This window comes from Nematolebias whitei, chromosome 11 (assembly GCF_014905685.2).
Source record: "Nematolebias whitei isolate Nwh7 chromosome 11, NemWhi1, whole genome shotgun sequence".
Lineage (NCBI taxonomy): Eukaryota > Metazoa > Chordata > Actinopteri > Cyprinodontiformes > Rivulidae > Nematolebias > Nematolebias whitei.
In genome coordinates, this window is record NC_056508.1 from 33281181 (window position 1) to 33300271 (window position 19091).

The following is a 19091-nucleotide window of genomic DNA, read 5'->3' on the forward strand; positions in this document are numbered from 1 at the left end:
GATATATATACTAAAATAAACTACTACTTTCTGCTTGTACTACTCTTCATACTTCGCGGTTTTTCACTTGTTGCAGGTCTTCAGGGTACGGATCCCACACAATAAATAAGGGACTACTGTAATATGATTGCATGAGTATTTTTTACTTTATCCAAGAAAATAAGTCAAAATCTCAGATTAATTTGATTACCGGTACTTCTTTATAAAACTTGACATGTTTTTGTTTTGGTACTACTGGATATTGTTTGCACTTGCATTCAAATCAACCTCAGTTGTATAAGTTATATAAATTATAAAGCAAAACTCATTAGATATTTGCTGTAGTCATTACAAAATTAGCTATATGATGTTTGGTAATTTAAAGTAATCTTGTGTGGTTCTTGTGCTGGCTATGAGCACAAGATAAACAGTATGGTGAAATGTTCTTTCTTTTTCTTAAACTTAAATTTAATGCTTTATAATTTTACAAAAAATTCCAATGATAATGCTTCTGCGATCCCTGCGTCCCACTGTCTATGGAAGACAAAGTTAGGTGATATTTCAACAGCATGTAACCAGAGTTTTGTCATTTTAATGGTAGTAAAATCCACATTTTGTGTCCACAGGAGCATGGCTGCCTTTGCAGGGATGTGTGACGGAGGCTCGACAGAAGATGGTTGTCTAGCTGCCTCTCGAGATGACACTACATTAAACGCACTTAACACTGTAAGCACCTATGCAAGAACTAGCACGCTAAGGCGCACATAATGGAATACAGTTATACAGTAAAATGTTTGAACTGTGGGTTCAGGTATAATTTTAGCTGCACAGTGATGGGCAGTGACAAGGCCTCTGAGCTGGCAGTCAAACCCCCTCCTGCAATAAACTCAGCCACAGAAGCTAGCAATACAGTGCACATAATGAGAGATTTGTCCGTCACATTGACAATGAGTGCAGAAGAATCGGGCACAAGAAAGAGATTAAAATCATCATAAACAGGGCATTTATATTCCGGCTCTATAAACTGGAAAATTAACATAGTGAACAGGTCATTGTCTCTTGACCTTCCTCACTATTTGCAATTCCAATGAGTAATGCTTGTTTATTCTCAGAGGAGGAATTCCAGCGCCGCCTGTTTCACCCAATTTAATGTGACACAATGCTTAAAGCGCCACAGAAATTGGCTTTGTTTCTGCGTTGTTCGTTTTTAGACTTGTTCTCTCAGGTCCCAGCAGGCCTTTCCTCTGACGCTGTAAGATTTCTGCGAACAAGTTCAGTCACACCTGCGTGTAGTATATATTTGATTTGCTAATCTACTCCTCAAAAGAGGCAGCTCAAATATCCATCTACAGTAATATCCATCTAGAGTATTCTCACTGAAGAAATTGAGCAGCTGATGAAGTATTTCTCTTTTATGTTCATGCAGTTCCTTATTTCAAATATAAATATGCTCTTTTGAATGGTTGTTTTCAGCTTCACGAGAGCAGCTATGATGCAGGCAAGGCTCTGCAGCGCCTGGTGAAGAAGCCGGTACCCAAACTAATAGAGAAGTGCTGGTCTGAGGATGAAGTGGTAAGAAATACAACTTCTTATTTGTGAATTTATTTATTTGTTATAAGCTAATATGCAGAACAAATTAGTATTTTTTTCATACTGCTCATGTAGTCTTATTAGCAGTTGTAGCTTTATTTTTGTGGTAAACATAATTTTTGTCTGCTAGAGCTGAGTTGATGTCTTTAGAGGGAGCTGTTGAGAGTTAACACAAGGCTCCTGGCCAGCAGGAGTAAAAAAAAAACAGTTTCCAGCTCCTCCAAGGCTCAAGAGCAGCTGCGTCCTGTTTATTACCCACAAAATAAATCTTTTTGCATGGAAGTCTGGAAAGGGAAAAGATTGGAGGGGGCTGCTAATGTTGGCCTTCATTTGTATTTATTGTAGATGTGAATTTCACCACAGCTGCTGCAGGGCTGAAATCAGAAAATGGCTGATCAAACACCACAACACGAGTAGGAAGGAGGGGAATGAAAGCTCTGAATTACACCATGTCAAAACGACCGAGCACTGTGGCTTTGGCTTTTATGTGATTTGACACACTGGGCTCCATGTTTGTATACCCACTCCCTTTTAAAGATAACACTGTTGCCTCATCAGACTGGAGATCTTAGATGGCTTCATGCCACAAGATTTCTGCTGTTTATCCTCCTCCAAGACAAACAAATCCTACACATTCCCCTTTGATTTTTTTTTTCCAGAAGCTGCAGAGCTTAGCTTTTCCTCCTGCTTTCATGTATTTAAGGAATATAAGCAGACTTTTTCATCATGTAATCTTGTCATGACTTGCACATTTCATCACAGGAAATCAAGTCTGATTATTTTTGTAGACAAGTTAGGTGATGGATGATATAGGGATAGGGACTACAGTAGTCCCTCACTACTTCGCAGTTCATTTTTCGTGGACTCGCTCTATCGCGGTTTTTCAAAACAAGATTGGACATGACACACAATTGGCTGATTGATGGATGAGCCACACGATCGGCATGGAATTTTTATTTAAAATGAATTATTTTAAATTATTTAGCACCTTTGTGCAGCCCAAGCAGCAGAAACTTCCGCCTGCAGCTGATCAGCTGATCTCTGCTCTGCAGTTGAGAAGTGGGCGTGGCCAAGAGTGGCGGAGCGCAGAGGAGGCAGAAAGCTGAAATCATGACATTCTGCGCTCTTTTAGAGCGTTTAGAGTTTAGAAACATTGTTTAGAATATTGCAAGTGTGGGAAGGGTTTAGAATGCCTTTTTATGTATGAATATATATATATATATATATATATATATATATATATATATATATATATATATATAAAACTACTACTTATACTACTATTCTTACTTTGCGGTTTTTCACATCATGGGGTTTCAGGGTACGGGTCCTCCGCAATAAACGAGGGACTACTGTACCCTGTTTAGAGGAGGCTTTATTTATGCACTTCATCTCAGAAAGTCCACCTCAGGAGCTACTGTGAAAAGAAACGCTGCAAAAACATGACAGCAGTGAGAAAGAAAATCTTTATTCAGATTTTTACAAATTGTCATTCTTTACTTTTGATATTCTAAACTTTACATCTGCAAGTACGGTATCATTTTTGTAAAATAGCGTAAGGAAATGTTATCACAGCATGTTTTTCCTAAAGATGTCCAAGTTGTTCACAGACAGAAAACAAAATCTTTAGTTCTCATGAGGAAATTAAACACCGAATGTCTTCATATCTACACCATTTTATGTTGTTAAAGGGAGACTAGTCAGAAGAGATGGACGCAGCCAAAGTTTGCACCAGAATAACACTCAGGAGAGAAAACACAAACATTCAAATTGTTTATAATGTAAACATTTACTAGTTGGATAATTAAATGCATATTTATTTCAACATTTAATATACCATAATAAGATTTTAAAAAAATTTCAAAGCCACTCAGCTGATCTGAAATGCTGTTAACTTTGTTCCATTGTTGGAAAACTGATTATGCTTGCATTTAATTGGAACAAAAAGCTTTTCAGCTGATAAATTAATTCATTTTTATAATAACGCTGCATTCTTCTTTGCCAGCATCTCCGTTCTCACTTGTACAGACTCATTTATTATTGTGTTTATCTTCTCCCGACGTTGTGTAAGTCGAGTTGAGGAGCTGTCATGGAGTTTGGTGCGATTTTGTCCATGTTTAAAGCTGGTGTGTTTGTGTCTATCTGTGGAGGCTCGTGTTTCGACACCGATCGGTCCGGGACGCAGCTTGCAGAGATCCGATCACCTGCTTGTGCCTTTTCAGTCCTGCAGCCTTGGAAGGACGGGCGTAAATGTAGCTCCAACCTTGACGCACTCGAAGAAGCCTGCCCTGCTGCTCTTCATTTTTTATCACCCTTTGCTCCCCTTCTGCTCTCTCATCTCCCTTCCCAGACTGGCATCATTATTCCTGCCTGCTCCGTTCACCCCACCCGTTGTTTTAGATGTGAATAAAAGTGACAGCGGGGCCGCTGAAATGACAGAATGAGCTTGTCTGCAGGGTCACTTGTCACTTCCCCCTCCCCACTCTGACGTCTTGTGTCCCCACCATTCTACTTCAACAGTCTTCTCTACGCCTGCAGCTGATGTCATATAGCTCATAAATCCTAAACCTTGTCTCAACTTCCTAAACTCAATAATATTTATTATTTTTATCAACACACATAACGATAAAGGCTCATTTATAACTCATTTCATTATAGCTCTGCAAAAAAGTAGCAACTTTGCTGGACTTTTTATCATCTCCTCTCCTCTTGGAAAGATTTGTGACAGTCAACCTTGAACAATCTTTTACTCTGACATTATTAGAGCACCTTAAACACGCTGAAAATCCATCACCTTGAAGTGAGCGCCTCTCAGGCCCTTCCATGCACGAGTACAGCTGTGACTCTAAATTACACCAAAGAAAACTCTCATGCAATATAAAATAGATAAAATATAAAACAATGAATTATTCATGAGAAACATCTAATGTGCAGCCTAACCTCCTTGTAGCCTTTATGCAGTGGGCTGATGAAGTTACAGCAGTCGTTTATTTAACCACCAAGAAATGGATAAAATGTGCTGTGTTGTTGCAGTCGGTGAAAAGTCTTTCGTTCAGTTAGATGTGGTCGTTCACTGCTTTTACAAACTGAGAAAGGCTGTCTGTCTGCACCAGTTCATGTGTGTTACATCAGAAAACACCAGAAGAGAGCACATCAATTGAAAAGCACACAGATTGTTTCTTTCTTTTCTCTTTTGTTGCCATTACATTTTTCTTTGGTGTGTTGCAAAGAAGGAAATGATGTTGCAACACCAAACAGTTCATCTGCATGAACGAACGCTCATTTGTTTTTAAAATGCATGAAACCACTGGCAGAAAATGGTTATCAAAGACAGGCACTTCTGCTTTTTGCACTGCACAGATTGTTGCCATGAGATACGTTTTGGTGTCTGCAGATGGTCACTGCTCACATATGTTTCAAATTATAAAAAGCTGTGGCTCAGGAATTAAATGGATAAATTCAGTCTTTTTTTTTTACTTTATGCAATAAAACTTTGAAGCTATGCATGCATTTTTCTAATAATCGAACACCAAAAAGCATTTTGAATGAAATATGATGGACACATTGAAGAGTTGATCAAAGCATTGACCTTGTAATTAGAAAATGATCAGTCCACCTGTTGAACCAAGCCCACCTCCAATAACTACTTCTACTTTTGTGAAATATTTTAAACTCAAACAAATGCCTTAGATTCCACATCAATGTAATATTTACAGGTAGAGCTCAAAAACTTAAAACATTTTGAAAAAGTAAAAAAAAAAAAGTCAATCATTTCAGAAAATGAAACTCCTATATTACATAGATTCATTGCACATCGAGTGAAATATTTCAAGACTTTATTTCTTATAATTTTCATGATTATGGCTTACAGATAATGAAAAAACAAAATTCAGTGTCTCAGAAAATTAGAATATTGTGAAGAAGTTCAATACTTTTATCTCCTGGTGTCACACCCTAATCAGCTGATTAATTCCTAGACTTGAGCTACAAATGTGTCATTCCTCAAGTCCAGCCACTCCTGAACCAGACATCAGAAGCATCTTACCTGCTGAGGAGGCAAAGAGCTGGACTGTTGCTCAGTGGTCCAATGTCCTCTTTTTAGATTAAAGTAAATTTTCATGTCATTTAGAAATCAAGGTCCCAGAGTCTGGAGGAAGAGTGGAGAGGGCCAAAAATTCATGTTGCTTGAAGTCCAGCGTGAAGTTTCCACAGTCAGTGATGATTTGGGACCATGTCCTCTGCTGGTGTTGGTCCACTGGGTTTGCTGAAGTCCACGGTCAACTCAGCATCTACCAGAACATTTAGAGCTCTTCATGCTTCCTTCTGCTGACAAACTTTATGGAGATGCTGATTTCAGTAGAACTTGGCTCCTGCCCACACTAACAAAGGTACCAAAAGCTGGCTGTGGAATATTCTCATTTTCTGAGACACTGAATTTTGTTTTTCATTATCTCTAAGCCATATTTATCAAAATTACATGAAATAAAAGCTTGAAGTATTTTACACTGTGTAATGAGTGACACATTGGTAGAACTGGGATCCTGAGTACACAATTTCATTCCACCTCATGTACCACATGTATTGCAAATGACAATAAACTTGACTTGAATCTATGTAATGTGAGTTTGACTTTCTGAAATGATTAACAAAAATTAGTAGTTTTTCACAAAATTATAATTTTTTGAGATGCACCCCGTATTGAATTTGATTTGCTGTAATCCTCTCAATGTTCAGATATCATCAGTTGTCTGCTTCCTTTCTAATTTAATAAAGGTAAATAAGTGTTATTTTATTTATTATTTCTTTATACCTAATGTGTCTAAATCTAATGATTGTATTTAGTTTTGCCTGGATTTGTGCACAGCCATATTGAAAAGTATGGTCACCTGTGGTTGTGGTCATTTCTGATTGTAAGTAAGTGGTGCTAATATTCCATCGGCCAACAGGAGGTGCCCTATAAACGATCAGAAGCAGCTGCAGCCTTGCTGTGTGTCACCACGTCGGAGACGGAGGCTGATCTATGACTGCTGCAGGGCGGGAGGTCTATTTCTCAACCAGCTGCACTGTGCCGCGGCTTATCTCCGGCTGTGCCTTTAGCTGATGGATGACTGCACTGAAGCAGGAGGGGGGACGAGGGAAAATGAGGGAGAGGACAGAGTAGCAGACCCCCAGTGGAAGAATACAAGCAGTCAAACCAAAAACACTCCAATAAAACAAAAACGCTTCATCCAAATAAAAGTGAAAAGAGGCGTCTTGCTTCTCCGGCTGCAGGCTCCACAGTTTACGGTACGGTGCCAGCGAAGGTTTTCTTAGTGTTTTGTAACTAGCGGGCAGGATGGGCGTGTACTGGAATTTCCTGTCACCTTTTGTGTCAGTACAAGCTAAATAGAAAGCAGCGCTTGTTACTTTGCCTTCCAAAGGTCATGTTTTTGAGAGCTGCCACATTTATTTTAGGCTAAATATAAAAAATAAAAAATATACTTTTGGTCTGTTAGGGTAAGGTGATAATTACTTACAATTATCTTTTCGTTATTAAAGAACATGCCTCCTAAAATATCTACACACATTTGAAATGGTCTAAACATAGATCACCTTGTGTAGAATGTGGGTAGTAGCGTCCGTCAGTGCGGTTCTTTATTCAGCATGTTGTGATTTCCTCTTTGTACACTGTGACTAATCTTTGAGTTGATATTTTATAAAAGACATCTTTTTTTTTCCTCTTGGTTTTGGCTAGCTTCCTGCTCGTCCTCGGGCCTCTGGATTTGTACACATCAGGCTCGTAAAGGTCAGCTTTTAACAACAAGCTGGGTATAATGAGTCCATATTGAGTGAAAGTAGCTTTGTTTTCAGTTGGACCCTCTTGCGTCAGTGTTTTTCAGGGAATGACATTTAGTGGGACGTATGCTCCATGTGAGAGCCTGCCCTCTGTTTGTCATCATGATACCATCTGTGTGCCTATGTCTACATTATCTTAACCAGTTTTGCAACTCCACACAATCGGCTTTCGAGCAGGATGTGCGCATACGCAACAATGACCCATTGAATTTTTATTTTTTTAAAATTCTCCTCCTTTTATATGTCTCCTTCAGCCTCACAATGGCGCACTGTTTGGCTCGGAGGGGAAACTTGGGGAGGGTAAAAAGCGCCAGCTCTCTGGAACACACTCTGAGAGAGAAGCCTGTTGTTTCTGCACAGCGGATGGCCATTTGGTAGCACTTCCACCCAGCTACCCCCGCTCCTCCTCCTCCCCCCTTCGCCTCTCTCAGCCCCTCCTCTGCCGTTGTTGCCTAGCAACCAAGGGCTGGAGCAGTCGGAGCAGGGGCAGAACGATTCAGGGAGCAGATTGGCGGATGATTTATTAGCTGGGCTGGAGAGCCGTGAGCCCAGGCAGCTGAAATGGAGCCTTAAACTGGAGCCGACATGTAGGGAGGGAGGAGGGAGCCAGCAAGAGAAAGAAAAGTGATGGGAGGTGGGAGCAGGGAGCATGGAGCTCCTCTGTGGAGAAGAACGCTCAGACTGAGTAAATAGTGCAGTTGGTGAACACAAATAAGGAGATCCAACCTCTGTAGCCTTAGAGCAACTAAAGAGATGTCTGAGTTTGTTCTCATCCCCTCTTTCTGAAAACTAAAGCAAATATATAAATAATTTATGGCAATATTTTATATGATACATTATTCAAGCTAATATTTCCAGTAGACATGTCATCAGGTCTCCTGTAAAGTTGGTCCTCTGAATCTCTGTAGGACCGGTGATGTGTCTGAGTGACGGTCCTGATCTGCACCTCAACCCTTCGAGTGGTCGGAGATGTGTTCCACATGTGGGGAGACTTTGTCAAAGACTGCTCCACCTACTGGCTAATCAGCCACTCCGCTGTCACACTGATGAATGCAAATAACCCGCTGTCCCGTGACACCGACGGCTTTTTTTGTTTAGCTGTCTGCAGCGCGCGTGTCCTTTGATCGTGCCTTTGAAGTTTGATTGTTTTGTGCCGGTTTATTACTTTAACGTTTCATGTTCAAGACTACACCCCAAAACTATAAAACCTGAGACTTTCAAGTGTGTTTTGCATAAAGACAATACTTTAAGTGTAGGGTGTTTATTCTTTTGGTGTGTTTTGCCCTGTAATTTTACCCCCTGGGAAACAGTTGTTTTGCAGCTGGCTGTGTTACTTGAGTAAATTTAGCTTTTATTCTTCACCAAAGCTGGATATGTAAATAATCTGTGGTTACGTAACTCTCTGTACATGGCATGGAAAATGAGCTCCAGAAACTCCTTGAAAGGGAGACTCCACGTCGGGTTTTCCTTCCCACTCGTCCAGGATCTCTCCACACAGCTCCCTCTCAGCCTGGCAGCTAGTTTGTCCTCTGTCCATAAGCTCTACATTCATTTAAAGGACTACTGTAGTTTTCTCCTAAAATGGCAAATGCCTTTAGTGTTATTTTAGTGACAAACTGTGGCTTGTGATTTAGTTTTGTGAGTGTAGCAACAGCGATCCAGCTCGTTCAGTGTTAGAGGAAGCCAGAACGAGCTGAAAATAGCACCGTCCCCTCAACATGAAGTGCACAAATCCACCTCTGGTTTTGCAGCCTGCTGCAAAACCAGAGGCTCTCTTGCAGAAAGATCACATGTAAAGCCTTCCCCTTTGTAGTGGAAAAGCAGAGAGTGACAAGCTATTTCTTTCTTGTTAAGGAAAAGAGCCGTGCTGTCGGAGACCTTGTGGATTTGTCCCTTGGTTCATTTTTGCTTTTCCTTTTACCTGTGGCTGGTTGTGGAGGTCCGTGCTGCGCTCCCCGTGGACTTTCCCCTGTTTTTTGCTGGAGTTACTTGGTGGAAACGGTTGGCTGAGATCACTGAGGAACAGGGCTCGCCTCTGGAGCAAGAAAGTAAATCTGTTAGTTGTCTGCTTCGCTGGTTATGAATGTTTTCAGCCACTGCTTTTTATGGCTCGCAGTCTGTGGCTCTTAAAGGAGAAGGAATGTACTCGGGCTGTTTGGATTTTGGCTTTTCTGTGTTCCCGGCGCTGTTTTTGCTCTTGTTGAGGTGAGGTCACTTTTCACGTCAGATTAAAGCCAGTGTCATCAAGCAGTCTTCTCTTTCTTCAGGTTAACTTCCTTTCTTTATGGCAGAACACGTGTCAGTTTGACCTCTTGATGTCTTTTTTTCTTTTCTTTTTTTTTTTTTTTTTTTTGTACGGTTTTAAAATTTATAAAACACAAAAGAGGAAAAATAGAATCTGCCCAGTATGCACAGAGACATTTTCTTACTTTTCAACTCTCAAGTTATAGCTTTTTGACATTGAACTTGTGCTCGTGAGATAAAAAAAAAAAAAAAAAAAACAGGCGTAAAACGTCTGCCAGTGTGTGTTTTCGTATCGGATGTATGTCTGTAACTGTGTGTTTTCACAGCACAGTAAAAAGACTAACCTAATCTCAGCGTCTCTCCCTGTCGTACTTGTCATTTCCTCTCTCGTTTTGCTCTGACATGGCCGTGTTTGCTCCGGGGTTTAAACAGCACAGTTTGTGAAACACACATCAAACCTCTCTGACCACAGACTGGCAAAAAGAAAACAGTCCCCCCCCCCCCACACACACACACACACACACACAAACACACACACACACTGTTGTGGTGCTCAGCAGTGACTTTTTGCAGCCGTGGTTTAGCTGATTTCACACACACTAACTTGCCTTTCTTTCTTTTCTTTTCTTTTTTTCTTCTCTCTCTCTCTCTCTCTCTTTCTTCCTCTGTGAAAAATTGCAGAAGCGCTTCATTAAAGGGCTGAGACAGTTTGGCAAAAACTTCTTCAGGATCCGGAAGGAGCTGTTGCCCAACAAAGAGACGGTAAGAACAGTTACTTTTGTCTCCAGCAGAACTTTTTCCATTTGTTTTAGGGACTGAATGAGGTTCGTTACTGGAAATGCTGGGAACTTGACCAAGAAAACATCTTTAGTGAGATATTTTCAGTACGGCTACTTTTTAACCAGAGTGATCAGAAGTAAGTGCCAACGACTGAACTCCTCGGATTATCAACAAAAGAATAAGATATTATACTTGTATATACTTCAGATAGGTGACACATTAAAAACTAATCATTGTGAAGTTATTTTGTTTGTGCAGCAACTCTGAGGCGTAGTTTGTGCTAGTTATAACACAGAACTTAATATTTTAGATATTTTTTTTTTTAACAAACTTAGGGGTAGTTTGCACTAAATTAACAGATATAAACACTAATTTTTAATTTTAAAGTCTGTCAAAATTTGAGACTTTAGCTAAAAAAAAAGTGTTTATCGATTTCAAACATTTAAACAAAATTTTAGCAGCATCCTACAATATTAACAACTGAGACTTTGTGCTGTCAAAACACTTTTCAAGCTCATTAGGGGCTGTAGTTTCCTGGTAGGTGTAAGATTTAGCTCAGTGCCAAAGCTTTTGATTTGTAGCGACAGCTATTTAATGTCTCTCCCACCCTGTTTTTGTGTTATTTATGTAGATGTTTTGGTATTGTCACACTTCGCTCTCCCGTGTGGGAGTGTGCACGCACGACACTGTTGTCTGAACAACTGTGTGCTGTGTCTCACACTACAAATGTCTCCGATCCAGTCATGCTGATGATTAACAACCGTTAACCTTACTGAATGAAACTTACCTTGATAGGACAACACAGAAACCACATTTTTTACTTCCTGTATTATAACCTTTAGACAAAGCAAAACAAAACTTATCGAACAAATAATGTTTTCCTCAATTGTGTCTTTACTACACCAAGCATTAACTTGAACGTTTCTGTCCTTCACGCTCGTGACTTGTCTGTAAAATGTTTCTCAGAACAGCCTTGTGGTTCTTAAAACCGTTCAGATTTTGTTGCTTTTGTGCGGCGGCTCTTGCTGGAACCGTGTCGATGCAAAGCTGACGTAAACATCAAAGGAAACTCAAAGTTGTTTGTCATCCTTCTCATCTGCTTCGTTTCCTCGTCTGCGGGGAGGTTAGGGTCCACCAGCCCTCTTCCTCAAACACCCCGACATTCATTCACGCAAGAGCTCTTCACTGTCACTTCCTTTCTGCTACATATTTTTATTCCTGAAAACCAATTTGGACCTTTTGAATAAGAGATTAAAGTGTAGGAATGCTGTTTTTTTTTCTTTTAAAATATATGACCCATCTAGTTTGATCTAGGTTGATTGGCTATAAAGTTGGCATTAATGCAATTCAACCTGGAGGGGGCGAGTCTTCTTGACAGGAAGGGTAATGGACTTCCTCCAGGATCAAGGCCTGCCACCACCTCAAAACAGAGAAAGATTAATTTTCCTCCTGCAAATGGAAAACAAACTGGCCTTTAAGCACATGAAAGGATGACCGTCAGAGCAAACCGAAGTAACATGTGGGGAAATGCTAAAGCTCAGTTTAAACTCAGAAGGGTGCGTTGAAACATGGAGAATCTTTGTTTTATGATTTTTTTAATTTTTTTCCCCCAAATATAAGCACTAAAACAACACTTAAAGATACTTTCAATCCTTATGGCGGTTTTATCTTCAGTCTCATGCATTTGTGTTTTACTCCCATGTCAGACCACGAAAACAGCGTATTTCACAAGCATGCACGCTTCTGCTCTAAATCCCAGCCGGACTGCGGAGCTTTAAGCCCTTGGGCTGATATCCAGACGTCCAGTACAGCTTGTGTGCCCCTCACTGCCCCTGAAACCAGCACAGCCCCAACACTCAGGGCCAAGGTTAGACACCCAGCGCTGTGTAAACACAAGACCTGACCAGCAGTCAGGAATGCCTCATTTAAAGCCACATAAATGCCCCAGCGGGGGGAAGTGGGTGTGTCGTCCGACCGTCTGCAACCGGCTCTGCTGCCACCATTTGCTTCAGTCCAGAGGGGACGTCATGGAACATGAGCTGCCTCCCGTGTTTGAACAGCTAAATATGCTGAAACGACAGATCACAGATAACTCCGCGGCTCATACTTTTTTTTTTTTTTTTCTACTGGAGGAGTTTTCAGAACGTTGTTGTTGTTTTAGTGGATATCAACAGACTGTTTGCTAAAGTGATATGCGTCAGCTTTGTTTGCTGTGCAGCCAAACACAGAAATGGACAAATTAATCTTACATTAAACTTTAAATGTTTTTACAGCCTTTAACCTAGAAAATTTTAAATAAGAGAAAAAAAACATCATCAGATAATAGTTTAACTTTTTTTGTGACTGACGAAGGTTGTTGCTGTTTTTTTTTTTTTTTTTTTTTTTTTTTTTTGTGGAAATCATAAAAATGCTTCACAGATTAAAAGCATTATTGTAAAAACAACTCACGCCTAAAATTGTATCCAGTTTATCTGAAGGAGATTTTAATTGTGTAAAAAGCAGAGTAATTTACTTGATACTCACATGAGTGTATTATGAAGTTTATTTATAGATCATAAACATGATGAGCACCAGAACCGAGAGCAACTATAATCTAATAAACTCGGTGAAGCAGCATAAAACAATTTACAAGCTCAGAACAAAAGCTTTTAGTAACTGTGTATTTTTATCAGCTCATTTTTTTCTTCTTACTTCATTTCTGCTTTCTGTTGTTGACTTCACTCCCTTCAGTCTGTGGTAAAAATTAAAGATTAGAAATTGTTCTGGCACAAATGGCTGAGTCTAACTTTAATTTAGATTTGTAAGCGAGTCCGTCAGAATAGTTAAGATACTGCATTAAAAACATTTATTATAAAACAGTATTTTTTTATTGTAAACATTGACTGTAAACCACAGAGGCTTAAACTAGATAGGGTGAACAAAATGTGAAGAGTTGGGGAAAAAAACAGCAGTGCCATATTTGAAAAGTTAACAAAATAACTCGTTCAAAAAAAAAAAACCAAACAGATGAAACTATTTAGATAAATCTAACAAAGTTGAGTCAGGTCATCGGGACGGTTTCTTTATTTTTTCTTTTTTTTAATTCGTTGAGACGTTTCATCCTTCATCCAAAGGACTTCATCAGTCCGAGGAGCCGCAACAAACTAATTAACATAAGTAGCACACTCATATAGTGGACCAACCAATTTGCTGGTGATAAGAAGGTTTCTAGAGCCCGCCCTCTCCCCCTTCGACTCCTCTGAGGCAGCCATAGTCAAAGTGGTTCAAAACATCAAAGTTCATGCTCAATAATCCAGGTAGAAAAATAAAAAAAAATCCAACAAAGTTAAGTCAGGTCATCTTGACTTTTTTATTTTTATTTTTATTTTTTAGACGTTTTTGTCCTTAATCCAAAGAACTTCATCAGTTTTTCAGACTTCATCAACCACTTTGGCTATGGCTGCCTCAGCGGGGTCGACGGGGGAGAGGGTGAGCGCCAGAAACCATCTTATCACCATTAAACTGGTTGATCCACTATGTGAGTGTGCTACTTGTGGGACTTTGTTGTGGCTCCTTGGACTGATGAAGTCCTTTAGATGAAGGACGATGCGTCTCGACAAAAAAAAAATAATAGAAACCGTCCATACACTGACTTAACTTTGTTGGATTCTTTTTAACTTGGATTATTGAGCATGAACTTTGATATTTACCGTAGATAAATCCAAACCAGTTTATGTACAGGTTACTCAGTCTAGATTTTTCAGCTTGTTATTTAATTTTACCCTCTGTGATCACTGCTGACTGTACTGCTTAGTTTTAAATAGCCTCCTTTGATGTTCAGACCAACCAGAAGGTAACATGCTGAGCTGTTTTGTAGCATCTTGTTCTCCCTCAGAAAACAGAGTGCTCTGTCCCCCAGCTTCTGTCATTTACAGGACAGCCAACAGCAGAGCAGCACTCGACACAACCTAGCAGCAGATGTTTGCCTCGGTACAATCTGTACAAACGTCAAATTGAATCCATTGCCATGTCTTTAGCTCAGCAGCCAGAACCTTGGGGGAATGAGTGCTATTACAAATACTTAGGTTCAAACACTAATTAAACCATCTACAAACTACAGGGGCCTCAACAGTTTCTGCAGTTGTGTGTGGCAGAACAGCTTCCATGTTTGGTAAATGATACAACTTGTTTAGGCAGTAAAATTACTGTCGGTTGAGGAAAACCCAACTAGCGCGTATTGATGTTCTTACAGCAGACCACAGGCAATTCAGTCAAATGTAGGCAAAATCTTTTTACAGCCTAATAGATGGAGCCCGCAGCGGCAGAGCTCCCTGCGTAATTGAGTCTTTGGTAGGCTTCATGTTGTGGTTTTGGGGGACTGATTTATCAGCAGAACGTGCCGGATCGACCCTCCAGCAGAAAAAAAAAAAGCACTGTTACCATCCAATCTGCTTTCACTGGCAAAAGCGCTTACAGCGGGAAAACCACGAGTGCTGATTCTTCAGCATGTGCATCCCTGACCTGTGAAAGCAGAGCTTATTCAGTCATTCTCTGACAGAAAGGCACTGCACAGCAGAGAACGTCTGTCGGTTTAACCAGCTCTCTCACAGCTGAGATCCCCTCACTGCTCCATGTTCAGTGTGACGTGTCGCTCTGCGTTATTATTAAAGATGCAGTGATCAGTTCTCTTGGTCGATTCCAATTTCTGATTTTTGTAAAGCTATAGTTATAATTATGACACTGATTTATTTCTAAAAACTAATTGACAGCATGTAATTTTTACATTTCTAGTGGAAAATCTGTTAATTAAAAAAAAATACATTTCCTTTATGTGTCGGATAAAATCTATATATTTAAGCTTTTTTTTCTTACTTTTATGTTTTAAACATAGCATTGTACTCAAGCATAGAATGTTTTGTTGTTGGATCTGTGAAATGAATTAAGTTATTTGGTAATTTTATAGAAAAGTTATAACTATTATTAGGTCATTAAATCTTTGTTTACATGTTAGCATTGCTCGTAAATTGTAGGCCTCTCACATAATATTTTAAATATGTCACTTGCTTAAGTGGCAGCTGGTACTTAAATGAAAACCATTAGCTTATATATTACTCTGCAGTAAAATGAGCTGCAGAAATATGTCTGGAGAGGTTTCTTTTAGTAGCTTCTAACACTTCTTGTTCTTCCGCGGAAATTGGTTTTAAACGCCCTTCTTGTAAGTGAATATTCTTTATTTTGCAAAAACTTGTGCACAGAATGTTTTTCTAGCAAAAACAAAGTGATTAACTATGGTGTGTTTACAAACCAGGAAAATGATAGCCACCTAGCCAAGATGTACACACGCGCACAATGTGTTTGGGTTTCCAATCAGATGGTCGCTTATTGAGCTGAACATCTTCAGATTCTGGCCACCTCTGGTTCAACCCTGTTTATTATTTAGTACATGCATCCTGTTGAAGCTACAAGTGTTTTGTCTTTACACCAAACTTCATGCTCAATAATCCGGGTATAAAATCCAACAATGTTGTCAGGTCTTCTGGACAGTTTCGAGCCCGAGGCCATCTTAGCACCAGCAAACAGCTTTTTTTTCCCGCTATGGAGTATGCTGTTGGTGGGAATCAGTTTTGTTTGGTGACTTCTCGGATTGAGGAAGTCCTTTGGATGAAGGACGAAATGTCTCAGCATAAAATTCCAGATGACTTGACTGATCATTGTGGTGTTTTATCTTTAGTTTTAATCCCATAAACCAGTTAGATAAAAACAGAAGCACGGCTCACAGAGAAGTGAAACTTTTTTTTTGTGCTTTCAGTAACAATTTTCGAATTTTAGAATATTAGTCGGCTTAAAACAACCTGTCAACTAAATGCACTAAAACAGTTTACAATATGTACCTTTTTAAAATCTATTTTGTAAAGGTTCAAAAATACTTTAAAGTGGTTAAATACATGAGAGTAGTGCTTATATTTGTAATAAAACTACATAAAAATTACCCTATGGGCATCACCACAAAAGTGTTCAGAAGTTCCCTCCTGCAGTAACAGTTCAGCATCAGCATGAGAGGATGGAAAAGACAGCCAGGCTCCATCCGGCACTGTACAACCTGCCATGGGCCACAGGCGAAGAGGAATTAAAAGTCCAGGGGTCAAACGCATGTATAATGAAAGCACGGTTTGATTTAGTTTGGAAATACTTCCCCCTTAACCTTACTGAAATGAATCGGGAAGCAATCTGCCTCCTCCGTCTGCAGACTTCGGAGGAAACAGGAGGAGCTCAAGTTCATGCTGCTCTAATGGATGTTTACACAACTCTCCATCAGCCACAGGAACGACATAGCCCCCCACCCCACCTCCGAGGTCTCTGTTCTCCAACTGCCTGAAATATTTATCAGAAATTCATACGTGTTGAATTTGCTTCAGTATTTCTTGTGGTTGGTTTCAGCCTTGATTGTCCATTGTTACCAACCGCTGGCTCTTTCCTCCCCCTCGGCTCCCCTCCATACTCGGCCCTCCCCCTCGTCGGCTCGCCCCTGTACTCTCCTCCTTCCCCCTGCTCTTGCCAGTAACGGACTTAGCCGTTTGGCTTCATGTCAAAGCAGGGGCCTTTTGTGGCTCTGTCACAAATCTGCCAGGAAAAACAGAAACCATCTGTTCAGGCCTGGACCTGAGAGCACATGAGGGTGTAAATACACGAGTTTAGGCCTCGCCCTCAACTCTGCCAGTGCACGCTGGGCCGCCGAGCCCACCAAAGGACCATGCACTTCAAATCTCTGTCAACAAACTCTCCCACCAGCAATTAGCGAGTAGTCTCGATTGGTGTAGTGGTTCATCTCAGTCAGAATCTTCTGAGAATGATTTATTCTCAGACTTGGGTTTCTAAATTGTGTTCTGGGTGCACGTTTGAATTTAACGCTCTAGGTTTTTTTATAGGGGCATGTTGACATATTTACTGGGGTTAGGCGTTAACATTCTGGTATTGAATCAGGGCCCCAGTCAAAGTATTTTTTTAAATTTTGGATTCATTAAAAACATCTCGGTTTTTCTGCTGTATCAGTTCTGACAGCAGCGCTCAGTGTAGCACATGGCTAATTAGCATATCAATACAGACGCATGATTAAAAATCCTATTCTGAACCACTGCAGCTAAACGTATGTCAATGATCATTTGCACGCAGCTTTTTTTTTTTTTTAATTTGCACATTTAAATAAAAGGAATTTCAAATCACCAATATGATTCAAAGTTACTGGAAAACAGTCTAAGGGTAGTTTTCATAAGTTGTACTAAATATTTTGTCATTATGGAACAAAATGCTTACAGGGTCAGTGGGGAACAATTAACATTAAGTGGTTAGAATAAACTGTTATATACTTACAAGTCATTTTTATTTTCTATAAATAGTTTTAGTTTTGCATACACAAGGAAAATATGCTCACTATTTTGAAGCACAAAATACATGGATAAAATCTCACTATTATTATATTACACATTCATAATTAAAAACCAAAGTTAGGAAACAGGAAGAACCAAGTTTTATTCCCTACAGCTTTACAGAATGCCGTGGTAGAACATCAATAAAATGTTGCATATGGTTTGAAACGTCTGTTTTTCACACAAACTTGCTCATTTTAAGTGGGAATGACTAGAATGGAAGCCCTGAAGGTAGTGATAGGACAGTAAGCTCTTTGCTCGTCTGATAATCCAGCAACCAGAGAGCTCCTGCAGGTGGAAGCTTCTAAAATGCCTCATAACACTCAGCTTATGTTGTCACTATCTCATGTTCTCCAGAGTCTGTGCAGCTATGGACAGATCCAGCAGACTCTTAAGAAATTTATTAGGCAATAGCCAGAACCTGTTAAGAGTTCTATTTTAAGTGTTTAAACTTTTCTTTTTTTTTTTTACTGGTTTCAGCTGAATGTATTTTAAATGCAAATTCACTCAATTGTCAGGGTTTAGTGCCTCCTTAAAAACAAGGTTTACATTTAAGCCGTAGTGGTTACACACAGACTGGCAGCTTAAACATACCATTGAGTAGAAACAGAAGGTAATGAAAGTTAGTGTTGCTGTGAGCGACTGGCAGCATCATAAAGTGTATTCGATAGACAAAAGTAAACGGTCGGTGTTTGAGATGGGACTGATGTGGCTTCAGAGGACCTACATTTTGAGGCAGGCAAACTGAGAGTAATCTGTCTCTGACTCTAGTTTGCAGCGCAAAGCCTCGCTCAGCCACATAGGCTGCTTCATCTTTGACTGCTTTTATCTCAGACATTATATAACTCATGTTCAAAGTGTTGCCTGTAATGTTTCCTCAGTCAGCACGACTGCATTCAAAATAAGTGTTTATAAACAGCAGAACAAGTTGCTTACTTTTCTGGATCAAAATCATTTTTACCGACATAAATTTTTAAAGTCTTTGCTGAGTTGCATGTTGTCCTTTTTTTACATTTACATCCAGCTGCAGCAGCTCGTCGGTGCACCTGTTAATTTTCATTCAAAAGTTAATATTTTCATAAGGCGCACCCTTATATAATGGTACTTGACACAGTGTAAGTGATGGAGAGGCAGGGTGACCTTTCCTTGTGTCTGCCGAGCTGTTGCTGAGGCCGTGTCGTCAGCTCGCAGCGAGGCACTGCTGAGAACACTCATTAAGCACAGAGCAAAGCCAGCGCTCGGCACTGCTCAACACTTTTG

At 39.9% G+C, this 19091-nt stretch overlaps 1 protein-coding gene across 1 annotated transcript in view; it reads left to right on the forward strand.

Moving 5' to 3' along the window:
- The window catches only part of rerea (arginine-glutamic acid dipeptide (RE) repeats a), a 137490-nt gene that overhangs the window by 110501 nt on the left and 7898 nt on the right, over positions 1-19091 (forward strand). Inside the window, exons 9-11 of the mRNA XM_037684903.1 lie at positions 606-705; positions 1453-1551; positions 10330-10410. Coding sequence (XP_037540831.1) covers positions 606-705; positions 1453-1551; positions 10330-10410 — 280 coding nt within the window. The remainder of the gene's footprint in view (positions 1-605; positions 706-1452; positions 1552-10329; positions 10411-19091) is intronic.